The sequence below is a fragment of the Saccostrea echinata genome, unplaced genomic scaffold, assembly GCF_033153115.1.
Source record: "Saccostrea echinata isolate AGI-Se365-2 ecotype Australia unplaced genomic scaffold, CSIRO_AGI_Sech_v1 ptg000023l, whole genome shotgun sequence".
Lineage (NCBI taxonomy): Eukaryota > Metazoa > Mollusca > Bivalvia > Ostreida > Ostreidae > Saccostrea > Saccostrea echinata.
In genome coordinates, this window is record NW_026889772.1 from 13,079,343 (window position 1) to 13,102,170 (window position 22,828).

Sequence of the window (22,828 nt, forward strand, 5' to 3'; positions counted from 1 at the left end):
TTATTTCTTCTTTGTAAATGTTACTGAATTGATACCAATATTTGTATACACATTCATGTAATTACACTTTATTATGTTTTGATTTGTTTTCATTTTGTGAGAATGGTTTCAGTGTTTTTGTGATGTTGCAATGACTTTAAGAATTCAAGTCATCCGTTGTAGTCAGTATTACATATTACATGTATATTTACTGGATCAAGTTTAATTTCAGAGTGGAGAGATACTTTTTGTTTTGTAAACTACCTGTGACAGATATTGTCAATTATTTTTGGTTTACAGTAATGATTTTACATATTATATATTTGAAGTCATGAAAATGATATGAGTATGATCTCTAGAAGATTTCACTTTTAATAATTATTGAATGACAATGAAAAAGTTGTAGCACACTGGTCATACCAGACTTTTATAATTACATTTTTTTTGTCTTTGACGTGTTATTTTAATATACTTTTATTATTTTTTTTAGTCCCGGTTTCTACAAAGGGTACTTTTTACAAATCTACAATGATCATGAGTTAGAAACAATTTAGAAATAGACTTTGGTGCTGATATGTTAAGTTTCACAGTTATGTTTTTTATTTAATCTTTCTAAGATATAGATCTGTATTAAATGGAGATGTGTCTCATGTTTTAGTGCTTTCATTTTTTTTTTCTGATTTAAATTTCAAGAATCAGTATTTTATTTTACGTTGTAGCTTTTACAGATAAATTAAGGTTACTCTCGGTCTTTTTATATTATAATGGTTGATTGATGTCAATTGTTTGGCCCATCTCCATACCTGTTCCTGAATTTATTATGTTAGTCTGCATGATAGTGAATGTTATTTCCAATCATTGTTCTGCTGGCTGAGCCCTTTATGTTTATTATTATGGTTTATGTTGTTTGCTTACCTTTAAGTGTGTTTAACATGCACAAACATCTACATATTCAAACAACAGGTTTTCAAAAAATTCAACTTTAAGACATTTATGTTTAGAAAATTAATAATTTTCACCCTGTAGTGCTGAAGTATAATGAATATTGCTCAAACTTGGGACTGGTTTGAGTTGACATTCATTTCAATTTCTAAACAGTACATTTATATGTTGAATAAAAGTATTAGGCACAGAATTAGTCTTTGAACTTGTCCACATTTTGTGCTGTGTATAAGAGTGGCTCAAGCATAATGATTTTGCATGAGTAAGATCTGACTTTCTACTCTATTGACAGAATATTTATTTATCCAGAGTTAGTGTTACAGTATGCAGTATTTTGTTTTTGTTTTGTTCTTTTTTTTGTTGAATGATTATACAGAAATTTTCTACAAAAATTGTAAGTTGTTCAACACCATTATGTTGTATGGGAGAGGAAGAGGTGCCATTTAAGTTCTAATATTTATTTGGAAATCCATTGCCTTGATGATCTTAACCATGATCTCTTTAGATGTACATACATGTATTTATAAATTTCTCTAGTCTTTAAATACACATACATATACATCTAGCATAGGTGTAGGCCATAGTGCCAAAACCAACAAATGCCTTGGAGGATAAACAAATAATTTTACAACTTCTGTGTTTGTTAACTTCACTTACAAACTTGTTCTGACTGTTGGCAGTGTTACAGAAGAAGGCAATGTTATCTTACATGTTAGCTCAGATTCATGTCTTATTTTGGGAAAATCAAGAAGTTTTCCATAAAACATGCCAATATTTTACACTTCAGAATTCATGCCATATTAACCAGTGCATTTAAAGGACATGTACTTACTCATTTATATAAGATTTGTCTGTGTTGTTCATCTAGAATTATATGTCATATTTGTGTCTTGTTTACAACATAATACATGGACACTGATAGTCATCTTTTGAAACCAAGTTTGTTTACTTAATGGTTTTTGTGATATAACTGTATTGTGATTTTTGTGTTGTATTAGGTCAAGCACTTCCCTTTCCTAAACTTACATTAACTTTTATATAAAGACAACCCCATACCTTTCACCCCACAAGGTATTTTTAAAAAATTGTATGTTTAAGAGAACTGCATAGGAGAATCAATTACTGAGCTATAATTGAGATAGAGAATGGGAAGCTTGACATTCATATTTGACAGTATATTCTCATTCATACAATCTTAAATATTCTGTTGTCTCTGAGCTAAATCAAATATTTATATTCATGGTAAATATGCCGTCTATATTAATATGTTCATCAAGTACTTAAACTTTTAGATAAAAACGATGACATTTGAGGTGCTGGATTGTGTAGATTCTGGTTGTAAATTGTTTTTCTGTACTTTAAACATCAGATTGTTCTGTTTAATTTATCCATTTATTTTGAAGTTCAGTGAGAAATGCAATCGTAGACATAACTTTTATGTTTTACTTTGGTGTGAAACCATTTTCCCCTTTTTCTTCGTGTAATAATATGTCAGTTTTTAATCTTTTTAATGTGATCTTACTGAATGTTTTTATATACATTGTGATTTTTCAATGGGACCTATATTTTAAATTGGTTGCTTGGACCATTTTTACTTACATTCGTACTGTTGTATTCTTAATAAACAGTGGTATAACCAGACAAGATGTGATAGTGTCAATAAATTTTGTAGTTTAAAAGACAAAATGATTCTTTGTCTTTCTATTACACTCTGTGTGATGCCCCATATTTAATGAGTGTCCTGCAGGACTGAAAAAGAAACCTTAGCTCCCTGAATTCCCTGTTATGGAATGACAAGTATAGGTAAACCTTTTACAAGTAACATTAGATTTGGTACCCAAGCAAAGTGAGTGAACCGAGTGGAAGGTTTAGGGACCCTCTTTACACTACTGAAATATGTTTTATAGGACATTGACTATTTCATTTACAACATAAGATACCTTAGGTATTGTAGAATCAAGTTTATTTATTATGAATCCCAGGGGTTGGGAGCACAACAGAGGGTCAACCTTTTACATAAGAATATATAGGAATATCTTGGAAAAATCTGCTCAAGGACAGCAAAACCATGATTAGTCATATTATTATAAAAGCATCCACAGGTAGTGTAGATTCAAATTTGTTCGAATTGATAGTGGGTAGGGTGGGGCCACAATGAGCGATCAGTTTTACATGGGAATACATAGAAGAAAAAAATCTTTAAAATTCTTCTGCTCAAGAACAGCAAAGTTATGATTAGTAAAATTGATAGGTAGTGTAAATTTAAGTTTGCCCCATCCCCATCCCCCTCCCATCCTGTAAATTTGCTCCTCCCCTCTCCCATCCTGTAAACTTTTCAATACTGAACTGATTTCTGCATTTTTCTTAGACAATTTGCTCAGGTGAGCAAGGTGGCCCATGGGCCTCTTGTTCAAGCTAAGGAAGAAAGTTATTATTCCCCTTTTCATGCATACTTGGGAAAAGTTTGTATTAAGTATATGATATTATTACTTATTATAAAATATTTTATCATTACGCTTCTTATTTAACAAGTTTGAACATTATTCGGATTTAATTGAGTGTCATAAATATATAATATGTATAGGTATATATATGATACATAATATATATAATATAAAGGTAAATAGCAAAAGGAAATAAAGTCTCTCAATATAGTACAAATCTCCCTACAAAATTAATACAGCCCTGCCCAGCACAAGAACACTTGACCCATGGTCCAGAATTTCACAAATCTGATAAAAAACACTCTTGCTTATAACAACTTTGTACTCTTTTCGCCTCCTAGCTATAGATGCCCAGGATAGAAGAGAAGAAGAGTGTCACAGAATAAATGTATTTTTATCACATAATCAATAGAGCCCCTCCTTAACACCAAAACCCTGACCAAAGGACTACGAAATCCTCAATTTTGGATGAGGCATAATTGCTCGTCATAACCATGCACTTTGTTTACTAAATACCCAGGGAAAGAGAATATCTTTAAAGAATATCAAATGCATTTAACTCAGGTCAACAGAGATCCACCCTAACACCAGATCCTCTGACCCTAGGGCCATACATTTCACAATTACTAAAGAGGTACACTTGCTTATTATAACCATGCACTTAGTTTATCTGTTTAGTACGCAGGAGTGGAGGAGAAGATTTTCAAAGATTTAATGCATATTCACTATATGGTCTGCATACCAGACCCCTGACCCAGGTGCCGTAAATTTCACAATGTTGTAAGAGGCACCCTTGTTCATAACAAGTAAATAACCATGCACTTAGTTTGTCTGCTAAATATACAGGGGTAGAGAAGAAGCTTCTTAAAGAATTCAATATCAATTCAAAAATTAGCAGTTAGGTTTATCGATGTAAGCTATAGTTTATGAACCGTAAACGGTAGTAAACGATCCGTTAACTATAGTTTTCTCCGGTAAAAATATACTTAAGGTTTTAAACTATATGTTACGAATGCTAATCTAAGAAGATGGGTGAACATGACGAGCGAAAAGCCTATAGTGTGACAAACATGAAGGTGAAAAATTAAATCTCAATTATATCAAAATTTTCCATGATATGTCATCTAACATTAAAATATACTTTATGTAAAATCTCTACAATTCGCAAAAATCTCACAAAGATTGAAATTATTTGCTTATGAAATATTGTACACACACTAAAGAGGGCAAAAAAGAGTCATTTTCTCATACTATAACACTATTTTTCGATATGAGTGGGTCTTCGCTCCATTTTTTTGAAAGTTAATCCTCGAAGTTTGCATAAAAATATACATTTTTTGGTTTACTAAAATATGGAGCAAAGACCCACTATACCTTTAAAATACACTTTTTTGACACAAAATTCGCATCTTTCCGAGAAATACTTGAAGTCCATTAAGTCAAGGGTCATATCACAAACATGATTTAAATGCCACTATTCATCAGATCTTGCGTAGTCTAGTGGTTAGCGTGCTAGTCTTGAAGAAAATGATACTCAGGATTTTTATTGTTAGGGTTCGAACCCCCATGAATATCACATTATTTTTTTTAAATAAAAGAATAAATTTTCCGGGAAAATTTTCCTCAGTAAAGTTTTGTTTATCATAATTTCATACATTTCAATAATGAGAACTTTACTCTAAATACTGAATTCACAAACTGAACATGATTTTTATATATTTGAAGCTATAGGCTTTCTGCACGCTATGTTCGCCCATCTCCTTTATCTGTCTGTAAGTAAATGTTAACTAGCAATAGATTTTACATTCGTTAACCATAGTTGAGAGTTGTTAATCATCGTTTCACAAATCTTGAAACCATAAATAATCAGATAAACTGCGTTAACTATAGATTTCAGTCGTAAGCTATAGTTAACTGTCAATTTTGTTCCCATTAATGATAGTTTCCAATTCAAAATCTCGCGGAACTTAATTCGCACTACATGTATAAAATGTGTGTTATTGTCTTAAGTTCTGTTTTTTAAAAAAGAAAAAAAAAATCTTGCATCATATAACAAGAAAATAATTTCTCATGTTGAAGGGTTTAAAGAAAAAAAAAAAAAACCTCGAAATCTTAAATTAGTAAAATTTTCTGTGACTTGTTTGATACCAGGAATCATCTTTGTGCTATAAACGACGCAAAAGTTTGGAAGAATGGCAGGGATAAATACCGGTGGTTTACTCCATTGCTTATATGAAGGAAAAATTGATTACAATTAAACCATCCGCATTTTTAGGTCACCGAGTAACTCAGGTGACCTACTGCTATCTGTTTTCGTTCGTCGTCGTCCGTCGTGCGTAAACTTTTGATCATTTTTATTTTCTAATAAACCGCTGAACCAATTTCAATTTTGGTATAGAACTGTGAGCAAAGGGGGACTAAAATTGTGAATTTTATGATCCCTGCTCCCTGAGATACGAAGGGTGGGACCAAAACCATAATAATTAATGCGATTTTTCAAAGATCTTCTTTGAGCCTGCACATCAATTAAGCAGTCAAACTTTTTGATATAATTATAACAATGAGATAATGAACAATGAGTCCTTGACCAAAATTGTGAAATGCATGGTCACAGGGTCAGAATTTCTAAAACAGTTCTCTTGAAAGACCCCCCCTCCCCCCCCCCCCCCACGAAATAGGTTTTTCAGGCCGGAGGGAGTTGAATATTTTTTTTTTATATTTTGGTCGCAAAATTTCTTATTCTAACATCTGTTAGAATTGATGTGGATCCCCTCTCCCCACCCACCCACCCCCGAAAAAAATTCCTGGATCCGCGCGCCTGGATGAAATGTTCATGTTCGAATGTGAACACAACGGACGATGAAACAGAAAACAGCAACAGCTCACCTAAGTGACTCAGGTCACCTAAAAAGAGAATTAAATTAGGATGAGATGTATTATTATTATTATCGGGTTCGTTATTCTCAATTACATTAACACAACAGGCTCACTGAGTGACTGACTCAGTGACTGACAGGTAGTATTAACCGTAAATACGTAAATTCACTATTAATATAAATATGTAAATATTCCAGTAATTCCACGGCAAACAATTAACATCTTTAAAAGGGTAAAAAGTTAAAAGTAGACAGTTTAATGGTGTAGGATCTTAGACATGCTGATTGTGTATATTGCATGTGTAAAGATGGCAAGTTCCTAAATGCGGCTGAAATGTTGTTCCATGCCACTTTGATGCTGGAATAAAGGAGTACTTTTTTAAACTTTCTCAGACAGTGCATTAAAATCTGTGATTTAGTACACTTCAATATGATTTAGGGTACAGCTGAGAAATGGATGTTTTTAACAAACTCCGCAGTGCAGTCAGCAGCGCTCTTCCTGGAAATCCCCTCTCTAAAGACTTTGATGTCTCTAACCACATTGCCTCTGGTGGGCCAGAACTGTCATGGAAGATTTACAATGCTATTAAGAGGACCACCAAACAGGTAATGTAATCTGCTAAAAGGTAATATAGTCTGCTAGGTGGGTATATGTAATCTCTCAATGTATCATAGTTGAAGAGCAGCTTACAAATTCTGTAATTCCTGATTTAAAAAAATCAATTAACAGTCAATAGCGTATTATTTTAAACATAATGATGAGCTTTGTGCGAAAGGTGAATTAATGCAAATGCAAATTAAAATATCAGTAATAGTTATTAAACATATTAAATTTTATTCTTCATTGAATTATAATAAAGGAAGCAGCAGTCTTTGTGTTTGAGAAGAAGCAGTTGGAAAAATACTCCAAAAGAGACAGGGAATTGGTTATCGAGTCGTTAAAAAAAGGTGTTTCACAGCTGACAAGATTAAGGCATCCAAAGATTTTGTCTGTCCTTCACCCATTGGAGGAATCAAGGTAGAGTAATGGTAATATTGACATATAGAATTGAGGGATAAACTTGACGATGACTCCCAGTGCATTAGCTCTAGATATTTTCATATCAGAGATTCATTTATATAAGAAGAGGGAGATATTAAAGAAATATTGTAAAATATTGTGAATAAACTTTAATAAACTTCACTTGAACTATACATATGCCATTGATTAACACTTCATTCATTGTAAAAGCAGTGTTGGTATTTTACACACAGTCATGTATACATGCATTTTCAGAGAGGCCCTTGCATTTGCTACGGAACCAGTGTTTGCCAGTTTAGTCAATGTTTTAGGAGATCACACAAATGTACCCACCCCAGTTCCCCCTGAACTGGCCGAGTTTAAACTGTTCGAGGTAGAAATCAAGCATGGTGTCCTACAGGTATGTAGAACAGAAAATTAGATAGACTGGATTGAACTATATGTTAACATAGTAAAAATGGCATTATTTTAAACTCATCATTACAGTTGACAGAGGGACTGGGATTTCTTCACAAAGATGCCAAAATAATGCACAACAATGTGTGCCCATCCAGCATTATTATAAACAAGTATGGTTCATGGAAACTGGCTGGTTTTGACTTCTGTGTTCCCAATGCCAACCAACAGGACCAAAGTGTAAGACAACAGATTTGATTTGAACATATTTTATTGCTTAACACAAAAGGATTAATTCTATGGATTATTTTGTCTTTCAGAATTTATTTCCATGTAATGAGTGGAATCCTGATCAGCCACCGGTGACCCAGCCTGACCTTGACTACATGGCTCCAGAGTACTACCTGACCCACAGCTGTAGTGAGGCCAGTGACATGTTCTCTCTGGGGGTCTTAATCTACTGTATCTACAACCATGGCAAAGCTCTGTATGAGTGTCATGGTCAGCTGTCTCAGTTCAAAAAATTTGTAGAGGAGGTAGTTATTTAATATGTCACATGAGAATTTTATCATGAAAAAAATTAGATTGCTGTGATTGATTTTTATTTGTTAAAGGTATTTAATGTGTAAGACACAAAATGAAATTAACATCATATATGTATACGTGTATGTTTGGAGAAATGAATCAGAATAAGAATATGTATCTGTATTTTGGAAAAAAGAGAAAACAAAGATACGTTTTCTAAAACTAATAAACAGCTTTCCAGGATTGTAATTAAAGAATGAAAAATCCTTTTAGCTGAGGAAATTCAGGTCATCTCTTCTGGGAAGTGTTCCTGACAGTCTGCAACAGTATGTGAAACTCCTCCTTAACACAGAACCTACAGTCAGACCAGATCCTAGTCAGCTGATGAAGGTAAGAAACTCCTCCTTAACATAGAACCTATATTCAGACCAGATCCTAGTCAGTTGATGAAGGTAAGAAACTCCTCCTTAACACAGAACCTACAGTCAGACCAGATCCTAGTCAGCTGATGAAGGTAAGAAACTCCTCCTTAACACAGAACCTACAGTCAGACCAGATCCTAGTCAGTTGATGAAGGTAAGAAACTCCTCCTTAACACAGAACCTACAGTCAGACCAGATCCTAGTCAGCTGATGAAGGTAAGAAACTCCTCCTTAACATAGAACCTACAGTCAGACCAGATCCTAGTCAGTTGATGAAGGTAAGAAACTCCTCCTTAACACAGAACCTACAGTCAGACCAGATCCTAGTCAGTTGATGAAGGTAAGAAACTCCTCCTTAACATAGAACCTACAGTCAGACCAGATCCTAGTCAGTTGATGAAGGTAAGAAACTCCTCCTTAACATAGAACCTACAGTCAGACCAGATCCTAGTCAGTTGATGAAGGTAAGAAACTCCTCCTTAACATAGAACCTACAGTCAGACCAGATCCTAGTCAGTTGATGAAGGTAAGAAACTCCTCCTTAACATAGAACCTACAGTCAGACCAGATCCTAGTCAGCTGATGAAGGTAAGAAACTCCTCCTTAACATAGAACCTACAGTCAGACCAGATCCTAGTCAGTTGATGAAGGTAAGAAACTCCTCCTTAACATAGAACCTACAGTCAGACCAGATCCTAGTCAGTTGATGAAGGTAAGAAACTCCTCCTTAACATAGAACCTACAGTCAGACCAGATCCTAGTCAGCTGATGAAGGATAGAATCTCAAACAGTATAATTCTGGGTGTAGAACTGTATATATTTTTTGTCAATTTTAATCAACCTAGATTTGACATTTCATAGGTGGATTTCTTTGATGATGTTGGAACTGTAACTCTGCAATTTATGGATACTTTATTTCAACGAGACAACTTGCAGAAATCTGAGTTCTTTAGAGGCCTTCCTAAAATCATGAAAAATCTTCCCAAGGTACAGTATGTCTTAGGGATGCGCGATTTTATCGGTATACCGATATATCGTGATTTTTTATTGCATGATACGTATCGTGATACAGAGACTAAAATACCTGTATTTGGTACATAATTATTAATTCCAGAAATTATTTATTTATTATGCTTATTTGTTCAAACTATGAAATAGAAATTACAGAAAATATAAAAAAATGTTGAATAAAGTTAAACTATGGCATCCAGAAATGCTTTGTATTATATAAATAAACATGGAAAAAAGTAAAGTTATATTTTTGCAGTGTATTTGTAAGAAAAATTATGGGAATTCATTTGAAAATGAAGTAAAAATTCCATGTAAAAATATCCCGATTTTATCGTGATATTTTGGGAAAAAATCTTAATATATCACGATATGAAATTTTTGTTGATAGCCATCCCTAGTATGTCTTGACTACATTTAATATATACATGTATCTAATTAAAGATCTGTATGAAATTTCTTTCTAGCTGAATTGTTGATTTTGCAGTTTATTTGAAAGTTACTGTAAATTGAAACATTCACTGAATAATATTAACATCTTTTGAATGTAATGTAATGTAAATTACAATGTTCACTGAAGAATTAACAAAGACTAGTTTTGATTTGTAGAGAGTGAACCTACAGCGAATCTTGCCTCCCCTCGTGAAGGAGAGTGTGAATGCTGACATGGTCCCTTTTACCCTCCCCAGCCTCCTTCTGATGGCTGACCAGGCGACGGAAACAGAGTACAGAACTATTATATTCCCTGCTCTTATTCCTCTACTGAAGATTAAAGAACCCATACAGGTACACTGTATAAAGAACCCATACAGGTACACTGTATAAAGAACCCATACAGGTACATTGTATGAAGAACCCATACAGGTACACTGTATAAAGAACCCATACAGGTACACTGTATAAAGAACCCATACAGGAACACTGTATAAAGAACCCATACAGGTACACTGTATAAAGAACCCATACAGGTACACTGTATAAAGAACCCATACAGGAACACTGTATAAAGAACCCATACAGGAACACTGTATAAAGAACCCATACAGGTACACAAGAACCCATACAGGTACACTGTATAAAGAACCCATACAGGTACACTGTATAAAGAACCCATACAGGTACACTGTATAAAGAACCAATACAGGTACACTGTATAAACCCATACAGGTACACTGTATAAAGAACCCATACAGGTACACTGTATAAAGAACCCATACAGGTACACTGTATAAAGAACCAATACAGGTACACTGTATAAACCCATACAGGTACACTGTATAAAGAACCCATACAGGTACACTGTATAAAGAACCCATACAGGTACACTTTATAAAGAACCCATACAGGTACACTGTATAAAGAACCCATACAGGTACACTGTATAAAGAACCCATACAGGTACACTGTATAAAGAACCCATACAGGTACACTGTATAAAGAACCCATACAGGTACACTGTATAAAGAACCCATACAGGTACACTGTATGAAGCCATCAAATAACAGGCCCTTATTCCTTTAGTGAGTAATAGTAAAGTTTTAATGTAAAGTAAAATTTAAATATTTACATGTATAAACTTAGGGAATTATTTGTTAAAAAGTAGAAAGATTATCAATCCAGTGTTATTCTTCTCTAATGGAAAATTAATTCAAATATCCATGTTGATTGAATTTACTAATTCTAATGGGTGAGGTTAAATACTTTGAATTGTTAAAATTTCAATGATGTTTAAATCATTTTATAGGTATCACTGATCTTTATGCAAAACATGAAATTACTGCTGAAGAAGACTCCTAAGAATGAGATTACCAATCACATTTTACCCATGATTCATCAGTCACTCGAGGCAGATAACTCTCAACTGCAGGTGAACAATTACAGTACATTTTACCCATGATTCATCAGTCACTTGAGGCAGATAACTCTCAACTACAGGTAAACAATTACATTTTACCCATGATTCATCAGTCACTTGAGGCAGATTACTCTCAACTGCAGGTGAACAATTACAGTTCATTTTACCCATGATTCATCAGTCACTCGAGGCAGATAACTCTCAACTACAGGTAAACAATTACAGTTCATTTTACCCATGATTCCTCAGTCACTTGAGGCAGATAACTCTCAACTACAGGTAAACAATTACAGTACATTTTACCCATGATTCATCAGTCACTGGAGGCAGATAACTCTCAACTACAGGTAAACAATTACAGTACATTTTACCCACGATTCATCAGTCACTTGAGGCAGATTACTCTGAACTGCAGGTGAACAATTACAGTTCATTTTACCCATGATTCCTCAGTCACTCAAGGCAGATAACTCTCAACTACAGGTAAACAATTACAGTACATTTTACCCATTATTCATCAGTCATTTGAGGTAGATAACTCTCAACTGCAGGAAACAATTACAGCACATTTTACCCATGATTCATCTGTCATTTGAGGTACATAACTCTCAACTGCAGGAAACAATTACAGTACATTTTACCCATGATTCATCATTTATTGGAAGCAGGTAACTCTCACCTACAGTAAATGATCACATTTTAAGTTTGATTTATTAGTTGCTTGAGGCAGATTGACACAGAACATTGTATTTTACCCCGAAATTCCTCCATAATATTCATGTAAAAATTCTAGATACAAGTTTTCTTGAAGTTATAGAATGAGTGGTCTAAAAGTTAAAGTAAAAAAAAAAAAATCAAGCTAACATTAATGACATATGATAGATGTATCTTGCACCATGCAAATTCCCTGCAAAATATTGAGCCGAGTCAAAATATAAGGGCTCTAATTTTCAGAATCCTATGTTCAGTACAATATACCTTTAATGTTGGGAATATTTGCCGCTTAGAATTGAACACATTCCTGAACATTGATAAAACAGTGAACATTAAGTATTTTTAGTAGCAAAATAATTTGCTACATTAGCACTTGTTTATATTGGAGTTAATTATGATAAATATAAAAGAACATGGTACAGGTACATCCTTAAACATTTAAAAATTGAAGGATTTGTTTTCCTAGGATATGTGTTTGGATATTGTGCCAACATTTGCTGGACTGATAGAATTTTCTGCTTTGAAAAAATCCATTCTGCCTCGGATAAAGAAGATCTGTCTTTCAACAGGAACCCTCTCAGTAAGTCGAGCTGCCAGACTGTCAGTGTTATTTTAGAGTAGTACCAGAAGTATATTGAATGTAAATTTTAATCTGTAATTGCATACAAAATGTACACGTAATCCATATATACAGAAGTTTGTTTGTTTATTTTTTAGGAGGGGGTCTAAACATAAATGTATACTGCTATTTTTGCAGTGGTTTTTTTTATGCCCCACCATAAAGACTGAATATAATGTTTGTCATGTCTGTCTTATGTCCTTCCATCTGCCTGTCCATCAAACTGTGTTTTATGCAGTTTCAAAGAAACTATTCAAGATAATATATATTAACAAAAATTCATACACTGATACATATTGATGAGAGCTATTCAACTGTGGCAAAATTTTCTAACCTTGACCTTCCCTGTGACCTTGACCTTCCCAGTGACCTTGACCTCACTATTCCCTATTTTGTTTTTAGGTAAGTTTCAAAGTAACTATTCAAGATATTTTTATCAAAACTCTGCACTGATACATATTGGTGGAGATTTTTCAACTATGTCATTATTTTCTGACCTTTACCTTCCATGTGACATTGACCTCACTATTTCCTATTTTGTGTTAAGCTTAGTTTCAAAGTAACTAATGAAGATTTTTTTTTCTTATCAAAACTCATTCACTGATACATAATGAAGGGAGCTTTTCAACTGTATCCCAGTTTTTAAACATTTACATAGCCTATTTTGCATTTAAGTTAGTTTCAAAGAAATTGATCATGATATTTCATCAAATTTCATACAAAGATACAAATTGATGAGAGCTATTCCAATGTGTCAAAATGTTCTGACCTTGACCTGCCCTATGTTCTTGACCTAGCTATTTATAATTTTGCATTTAGCACATATAAGAAGAAACTGTTCATAATATTTTCATCACAACTCATACACTGATACATATAAGTTGGAACAATTCTACTGTGCCATAATTTTCTTGACTTGACCTTCCCTATGACCTTGACCTCACTATTCCTTATTTTGCATTTATCTTAATATCAAGGACCTCATACAAAGATGAAAATTGATAGGAGCTATTCAACTGTATTATAATTTTCTGACCTTGACCTTCCCTATAAACTTGACCCAGATATCCTCATTTTGCAAGATATTTTATGTCACATCCTACAAAGAAGTTATTCAACTCACTGTATCTTAACTTTCTGACCTTGACTTTCTGCATAACCTTGACTTCACTTTTAATTGTTTTGCAGGTAGCGTAATGTAGAGGACACTGATCATAATTTTTATCAAACTTCATACTCTAATACAAATTGGTGAGAGCTATTCAACTCTATCATAATTTACTAACCTTGACCTTTCATATGACCTTAACTTCAATATTTTAATAAAACTTTATACAAAGTAACTTATTTTGTATTGGAAAGAGCAATTTAACTCTGTCATAATTTTCTGACCTTGACCTTCCTTATGACTTTGACCTTCCCTTGACCTTGACATATTGGAGAGAGCAATAAAACTTTTTTTTTCTCACCTTGACCTTTCCAATAACACAGATCTCACTATTCCTTTATTTTGCACTTAGATTTTTTCATCAAACTCTGTACATTGATACAGTTTTTTTTCACCTTGACCTTCCCTATGACCTTGAATTTCACATTTGGCCTCATTTTACTCTTAGTTCATCTTATATGATTTCATAAAAGATTACTTCATAAAACTCCATACACCAATAAATCTTTAACCACACATACTTAATATATATTTAAGAGATTGTTTATTTAAAAATTACTAAGTATTGGAGAATAAACTTGAAATAATGAGACTTCAATTAGCTGTTAGATGATAGATAAGATGAATCAACACTACATATTATGCTGTAAAAAACGACAATTGTACCTAGGGATCAATCTGTATATGAAAAAAGTATGTGAGTTATTCTACTTCATCATATTTTATTATTATGTCAGATATGTCTAAACAAATAAGGAAGGTACATTTCTTTTCATGTTGAAATACAAGTGTTCCTTTTGTGGGGCATTCATTTCTTTATGGACTTTCTAGTTGAAGGTATTATTTAGAAATTATCTTATTAATAAATTAAAAAATTATTCAACCAAGTACAGTGTATTGATTAATTAACTGCCACTATATCATACAGCTGAATTTCGGTATCTTGAATACCATGGGTATGTCGAAGTGAATTGGAAGTCCCAACCACTTATTCTTTAAGTATTTACCCTTGATATCTTGTATACTGGTGTATCTCAAAGTTTTTTCTTGTTCTCATCAATTTTGAGACAATGATGTTTGACTGTATATAATTAGAAACCTATTATTTTTCTGAAAGTTTAAAATGGTTGATTATTGATATACAGTGAAACTTGCCTAATCCAGCTGTTGTGTATTATGAAATCTTGCCTAGAACAATGTCAACTTTAAGTCCCTTCTAGTAAATACAATTCTTTGAAATGTTGTCTAATACATCCAATTTCAATGGATCAATGGTGTCCAGATTAGACAAGTTTTACTGTATATATTTTTCAGAAATAATTATATTTCTAACTTTTGTAGGTGAGGATTAACTGTCTGCTGTGTATTGGTAAATTGTTGGAGTACATGGATAAGTGGACCGTTCTGGATGATGTCCTGCCTCTCCTCCCTCAGATACCCTCCCGGGAGCCCGCTGTCCTAATGAGCATTCTGGGTAAGGGGACATAACCTCTGATAATGACTCTGATTAAAGTCAATTATTATCAAGAGGTGACATTTAAACAGTGAAATGTAACTCATTTGTAATAAAGAAAATCTGTGGATGTCTGTGTTAGCATTAACTCATTGTGCATTATTTGATATTTATACAAGCAACCTTCTATCCCCCTTCTCCCTTTTGAAGAAAGGGGGGCATATTGGTTTGCACCTTTTGGTAGGTCGGTCATAGAGTGTTGTTCACTTTATATCTGGAGAACCCTTTGCTTGACAGATATCAATCTTGGTACACTGATACCCCCTAAAATAAAATCATCCTTATTGATTTTGAGATTACAAGGTGAAAGGTTACATTTCAACTACTCTGGACTTTTTTTCCACTCAGTATCTTTTGAACCTTTTGTATGACGGACATAAAACTTGGTAAACTGGTAAAGATATTTCCACTGGTTTTTAAGACGCAAGGTTGAAAGTCATGATAGACATCAAATTTACTATTGTGGTTACCTTTGACAGTAGACAACCAATATTATTATACTTCTGTTAAAATGTTTCCTATATAAAGTAAACAAGGTAAAATAACTATCTTTTATAGTCAGAAAATTTCCATGCAAAGCAAAGCTATACCCCGGGGTATAGTTTATGCTATCCACCCCTCGGAAAATGTTCATGCAATTTTTGCCGCCAATTTTGATTTCCTGTTATCAGTCTATAGACTGATGATGTAATCACGACTTCAGTAGCATTGTGACGTCATCAGATTTTCAGCTCATTCTTGCAGTGTTATAATCTTACTCCAAATACTTGCTCACAATTTTTACAAATATTCTGTTGAAGTTTTCATGCTTTGCCTAAGAAACTGTAGTATCAAGTAATTCAACCCTCAGAAATTATGATATACATCAGTATAATAAAACGCTTATCCACTGGTGGTGAGTGGGATAGCTCTTTCATCAAACCCTTGACAGGAACTATTCCCCTCGGGCAAGCCCTCGGGGAATAGTTCCTGTTGCGGGTTTGATAAAAGAGCTATCCCACTCACCACCAGTGGATAAGTGTATACTGTTGTGGTTATCTTTGACAGTAGATAGCCAATACTATTGTGGTTACCTTTGACAGTAGACAACCAATACTTATGTGGTTACCTTTGACAGTAGACAACTAATACTTTTCACTGACATTACAGACACTTAATTTAGACTGTTTCTAAAACTTTTCTAACTATTTCTCTTTTTGTAGGAATTTATCAGGTGACCATGTCCCATGCTAAACTTGGGATTACTAAGGACATTCTGGCTACCAAAGTTCTACCATTTCTGATACCAGTCAGTATTGACAGTAATCTCAATCTATCACAGGTTAGAGAACAACCATCTTCATATGTATAATGTTCACATTTAAAAAAAAATCATATTAGATTTTTTTCAGTAGCTATCAAATCATTGTTTAAATGCTTGTGCAAGTATGATCACTTTAAAGCAATATGAGCTGCATTTTTGAAAATTTTATTTTGCTGTTAAAATGTGTTATTATGATAAATGTGTATGTGATTTAAACCTTTATGATCAATTAGACTAAAAGAAAGTATAAAATTGTCTCAGAAGACAGACTTCTGTACAATCAAATATATATAATTATATAAGAAATCAATTTTGTACAGGACGACAATAATGTAATTCTGCTTAGATCAAAGCGTATAAATAGTACCTCCATCACAAATATGAACAACAGAAGTTTATAAATGTTCCTTTTCCCTCTCACTGAAATAGATAATTACGATTTTGCAACAAGAATTTCCGACATCAAGTTGCAGCTCATATTGCTTTAAATACACTGTGAACTGTGTACTTTTAACAGTTCAGTGCCTATATAACAACAATCAAGGATATGATTAACAAGCTGGAGGCAGAGCATTCCAGTAAACTCGAACAGATCGACAAAATGAGACAAGAACAAAAGTAAGGATGAACTTTAAATGTGGTTTAAAACAAAACTGTTTTACGAAAAATTATTTTAATTTTGTCTAATAGACTCTACTGGTAGTTTTTCAAGTAATGCAATAAATTCCATATTCTAAATCAGGTTAAATCAGGTCCACATTGTCTGGTGGTCTATTAACTGATTGTGTTGTGTTACTTAGTCAGCTACCCTGACAATGTCTGATGGACAATCAACCATGTTTTCTTTCAGAACTATAGAAATTACAAAAATAACAGGACAAGATGAAAAAGCTACTAAAACTGGGGAACCTAAAACTATGGTACAGTATATATGTACTCAATGATCTCTATTATATATTAGTTCACTTTGTGACAGAGAAGAATGCCTTATTTAAGTAGATATTAAAGCTTAACATTAAAGAAATCACAAAATTTCAATCTTTTAAGGACCCTCTATACACTAAATAAAAAAAAATTTTTGGACATCAAGAAATTTGATCATACAAAGGTGTAAATATCGAGTTTATCATTTTACATTTCAACATAAGGTATCATTCATTCTTGGCCAAATTTCAATTTATTTTATTTTAGATCTAAGGGCAGATTACTCTACCTGCATGCATAAAAATTTTACAGCAATAGAACTCTTAGTGTGCAGAGTTTAGCTGTCTTTTAAGACTAACTTTTTGTGTCACCTGCAGAGCAGAGCGATTACTTTACCTGGCATCTGTCTGACTTATATTTAAATACTATGAAAATACATCAGTAAATATTTAAAAAAAATTCATGAAGTAGAAATATGGAATTCACAGATTTGTTAAAAAATTTGTTTTCTGGTTAATTTGTTACATAGATGGACCAGTTTTTGAGTGGGTTTGGTGTTGAACAAACTGTCACAAATAGTAAACATACTCCAGAGCCATCTAGAACTCCAACCCCAGCCAGTGCCAAGGACAGCGAATCTAAATCTGTCCCAAAGGTAAACTTGGTTTGATTTCATTGAAAACTTGAAATACTTAGGCATATCTAACAACAAATGATTAATGTATGTATGTATTAACTGTTTCATTGAAAATACCTTTCAGACACTCTCTTTAGAGGAAAAACAGAGATTAGCTCAGCAACAGGAACAACAGAGAAGGTTTAAGGAGCAGAAGCCCCTGACGATGTCTGCCAGTAAAGCTGCACCCTCAGTATCAAAGTCACAACCCAAAGATTTAACGGCTTCATTAATGAACTCAAACACAATGGGGCAACCAAGGATGATTGGAAATCAAGGACTGATGGGACAACAGAGTATGAATTCAAATGTTATGCAGTTTTCACAAGCTGTGTCTAGTACTGGTGGCTTCCCAAATTATTCAGGGGTAGGATCTATGGGGCAGTCTCAGAGTTCTTCAGGAATTCGATCAACATCAACAACAAACAGTAAACAGTCATTTGACTTGTCAGCATTCGACTCAATTCTTCCTAGTACCACACAACCAAAGGCAACTCTGAATCAAATGTCTGGCATTCAGTCACAAGGGTCTTCTCTTCCTATGAGCAGTTCTTCATTCAGTTCAATGATGAATCAGCCAATGAGACCACAGATCAATATGATGCCAGGGCAGCCGGGGATGATGGGTAATTCGGGATTCATGGGACAGCAGGGCATGATGGGAAATCAGGGAATAATGGGAAGTCAAGGAATGATGGGAAATCAAGGATTTATGGGACAACAAAATATGATGAGAAAACCTCCTCCAATGATGCAGGGACAGTTTAACATGCCAATGAACAGTATGAATATACCCCAGAATCAAGGATCTAGTAACTCACAAAGTTCAAATATCACCAGTAATGATATATCAGATATATTTGGGTAACTTTATATGATAAAAGAGAAATTACTGCCAAAGATGTCAGTATAGTTTGTTTTTTAATTTCAGATCATGTTTAACATTATCATTTCATTATAATAATGTTATCATATGTTAAAGAATATCTATTTATATATGTTTTTCTTGAACATTCCATATTAAGTGTTTTGACCTATTTATTTCTTTCTGCAATGTTTTGTGCAATATCAGTTCCATTTAACTGCTTTCATCAATGGAAAAGACCTGTTATTTACTAGGTTTGGGTCATTAGTTAAAGTAAGAGAATGTGCAGTTCATACTCTGTGCTTGCAATTTCCTTCTTGATATTTCTTAAATAAGTACTGTACATTTATGAGGAGCTTAAAACATTATCAGTAGATAATAACAAATTTTAAACATGAGAAGAGTGAAACAAAAATGTTTGTCTTCAGGCTTGTATGAAGAAGTATTAATACAAATTTTTATTTATTAATATCGTCATGTCAGTGACTTTGCTATTGGAGACTGTGATAATGTTATTAAAGCTATGACTAACTTAAGAGTGTTAATGTTTCTGTAAACTTTTACAGTATGTTCTATGCATAACAAGATGTTATTTATTTCATATATCTTTTATTTTCACTTTGACCAAGTGATTTTGAGCCTGGTCTATCTGATTTGGATGTTTACCCAAAGTCATGATGTTAATACTTAGAGGCTAGATTTGACAGGAAACCCATATACAAAACCCAATAAACAGAAATCAAACCTTGTGATCTCAAACTCGATGGGACCAAGAAAAACTTGGAGATTTCTGAAGATTTGAGATATTGAGGGTAAAATAAAAAGAATATGTAGTTGGGACCTTCAAATCACTTTGACATATATATCCATGGTGTTTGAGGTATCAGTGTTCGAGATACTGAAGTTTTCAACTGTATGTATTGTAGTGTAGTCTACTTGTGTAGAAAGTTCTCTTGAAATCAGACCAAAACTGTCATACTGTGTACCAAGTTTCAATGAAACTGGACTAAAACTGTTGGAGAAGAAATGTTTTGAATGAATTTTCAAATTTTATAACCTGACAGCAACACCTTTTTCTTAAAATCAGAAACTGATATATATTATCTTGGTGAAGTCTTCATGTGCCATGTCTTAATGAAATAAGATTAAAACGGTAGGAGGAATAGCCTTTTAAAATTTCCAAAACTGTAGAAGGAGTAGTATTTTGAAAGAATTTCAAGAAATGTCTGTTTTTAGTAACCATAGCAACATTGTTAGAAGAAGTTAAAAACCAACAAATAGAATTACATGTATCTTAGTATAGTCTACTTGTGTACCAAGTCTTATTGAAATCAGACCAAACTTTGAAGAGTAGCATTCTGAAAAAGGAGATGGGTGAACAAGGCATGCAGAATGCCTATAGCTTCAGATATTTATATATAAATCATAATCAATTTGTGAATTTAGTATTTAGAGTAAAGCTCTCATTATTGAAATTTATGAAATTATGATAAACAGAACTTTTCTGAGAAAAATTTTCTCAGCAAATTGTTCTGTTATTAAAAAAATGTCACAGTGGTATTTGTGGGGCTCGAACCCTAGCAGTAAAAATCCTAAGTATCATTTTCCTTTGAGACTATTAATGCGCTAACCACTAACCACACTCTTGATGAATTGTGGCATTTAAATCATGTTTGTGTTATGATCCTTGACTTAATGGACTTCCAAGTATTTCTCGAAAAGATGCAAATGTTGTGTCATAAAATGTTTTTTTAAGGTATAATGGGTCTTTGCTCCATGTTTTTGTTGGCCAAAAAATGTGTATTTTTTTGCAAACTTTGAGGATAAACTTAAAAAAAATATGGAGCAAAGACCCACTCATATTGAAAAATTGTCTTTAAGTATGAGAAAATGATCCTTTTTGCCCTCTCTAGTGTGTGTATGCCATTTCATAGGCAAATAATTTCAATCTTAGCAAGATTTTTGCAAATTGTGGAGATTTTACATAGCGTATACTTTAATTTTAGATGAAATATCAAAGAAAATTTTGTTACAGTTGAGATTTAATTTTTCACCTTCATGTTTGTTGCACTACAGGCATTGCGCTCACCTTGTTCGCCCATCTTCTTTAGACAGATGGACACCTTATCTATAGACGACTTTCACATTCTTATGAGTTATCTCCCTTTGTTGGCATACCTATCATTTTTCTCACTATACATCCTTTGCAAGTTACCTGTAAATATTTTAATCCTTCATACATTTTTAGACAATTTTGTACTGTTGCTGTATTGCCATAGTATGGGCATCAAAAACATAATGACCATATATACAGATTTAATTTGCACTACCCCAAAGTTTGTTTTATTATAAAGAGAAAATGATGGGTTATGCTGGTTGACCCCGAAAAGGAAAATAACTATTGTAAATGTGAAAGTTGTCTTTCAGTGCATAAGCTCTTCTGACCAGTAGAATTAAAAGATCTAAATTCACACTGTATATCAAAGCTCAGGTAATTTACATGTAGATAGTTTTGAGATGTTAACTTCTATAAAAGAACAGTATTTTATATTTGAGGGGCATCAGATGGTCTTTACTTGACACAAAGACTGCTCGTTACCAAGACATCTACCTGTTTGTATAAAAGTTCACATGGCAAGTCTACTTATAACTCGTTTCACTTTCACTACAGGTGAGATATGTAAAATACGAGTTTGGCCTTGAAATGGAAAGTCGTAAGTAGAATACCACGATACATTTAACAATGTATGTTTTACCAGTGACTGAGTGAGGGTAGTACTCTGACCTGTTGTGTTACGGTCATTTCCAGTAGACATAGCTCTAGAAAAATAGCTTTTGTAATTTACTTCTCTTTTTAATCATTTAGATTATAACCAGTAACAGTAACAAAATAATACAAACTGCAAAATTAATCTGCTTTTATTGACTCATTCTTTTAAAAAAAAATTCAACAAATTTACATTTTTAAATGATGCCTGTTTTTGCATACATGAAAAAATTATTAAAATATTGAAAATAGCAAGTATGTTGAAATATACCATCATTGGTAATTTTTTCTTTGTTTTCATAGTACATGTAGTATTGGATACATTAACATTCTTGAGCATCTCAAAATGTGATATGCACTTAAAAAAACAACATTTAAAAAGTGAAATGCATGTATGTCATATACATTGTAGATTCTATAAGGTACATTGCATATACATGTATTTACTTCTGCATCATACATGCTAATTATCCCCCTTTGTATTTAAAATTGCATGATTTAATATATTGTGCTTCGATCCAATTGCAACTTTTACAAATGACATGGTCATCCCAAAAACATCTGTAACACCTTTGATTTGATTTTCTGTACTGGAACTCATTCAACATAAGGACCAACTTAATCAAATGCATCATTCTCCTCGAACAAATCAAGTCTTTGGAACATGCAAGAAAAGCATAAACCATGTATGTACTGGAAAATTACCCATTCAATTACAAATACACAGACAATGCATACCCAATAACCAAAAAAAAAAACAAAAGACATATGATTCATAAATATGAACAACAAAAAATTGCTAAATGTAGCA

At 33.2% G+C, this 22,828-nt stretch overlaps 1 protein-coding gene across 1 annotated transcript; it reads left to right on the forward strand.

The window, feature by feature from the left end:
- The first annotated feature begins 6,684 nt into the window (after window positions 1-6,684).
- On the forward strand, window positions 6,685-19,786 carry LOC133191219 (SCY1-like protein 2). The gene is made up of 16 exons (XM_061326960.1): window positions 6,685-6,847; window positions 7,102-7,259; window positions 7,518-7,662; window positions 7,749-7,898; window positions 7,979-8,194; window positions 8,457-8,573; window positions 9,467-9,592; window positions 10,223-10,399; window positions 11,358-11,480; window positions 12,649-12,762; window positions 15,311-15,443; window positions 16,685-16,803; window positions 17,303-17,403; window positions 17,636-17,705; window positions 18,239-18,364; window positions 18,471-19,786. The coding sequence occupies exons 1-16, from the start codon at window positions 6,695-6,697 to the stop codon at window positions 19,251-19,253; spliced, it is 2,811 nt and encodes a 936-aa protein (XP_061182944.1). The 5' UTR covers window positions 6,685-6,694; the 3' UTR covers window positions 19,254-19,786.
- The last annotated feature ends 3,042 nt before the right edge of the window (window positions 19,787-22,828 follow it).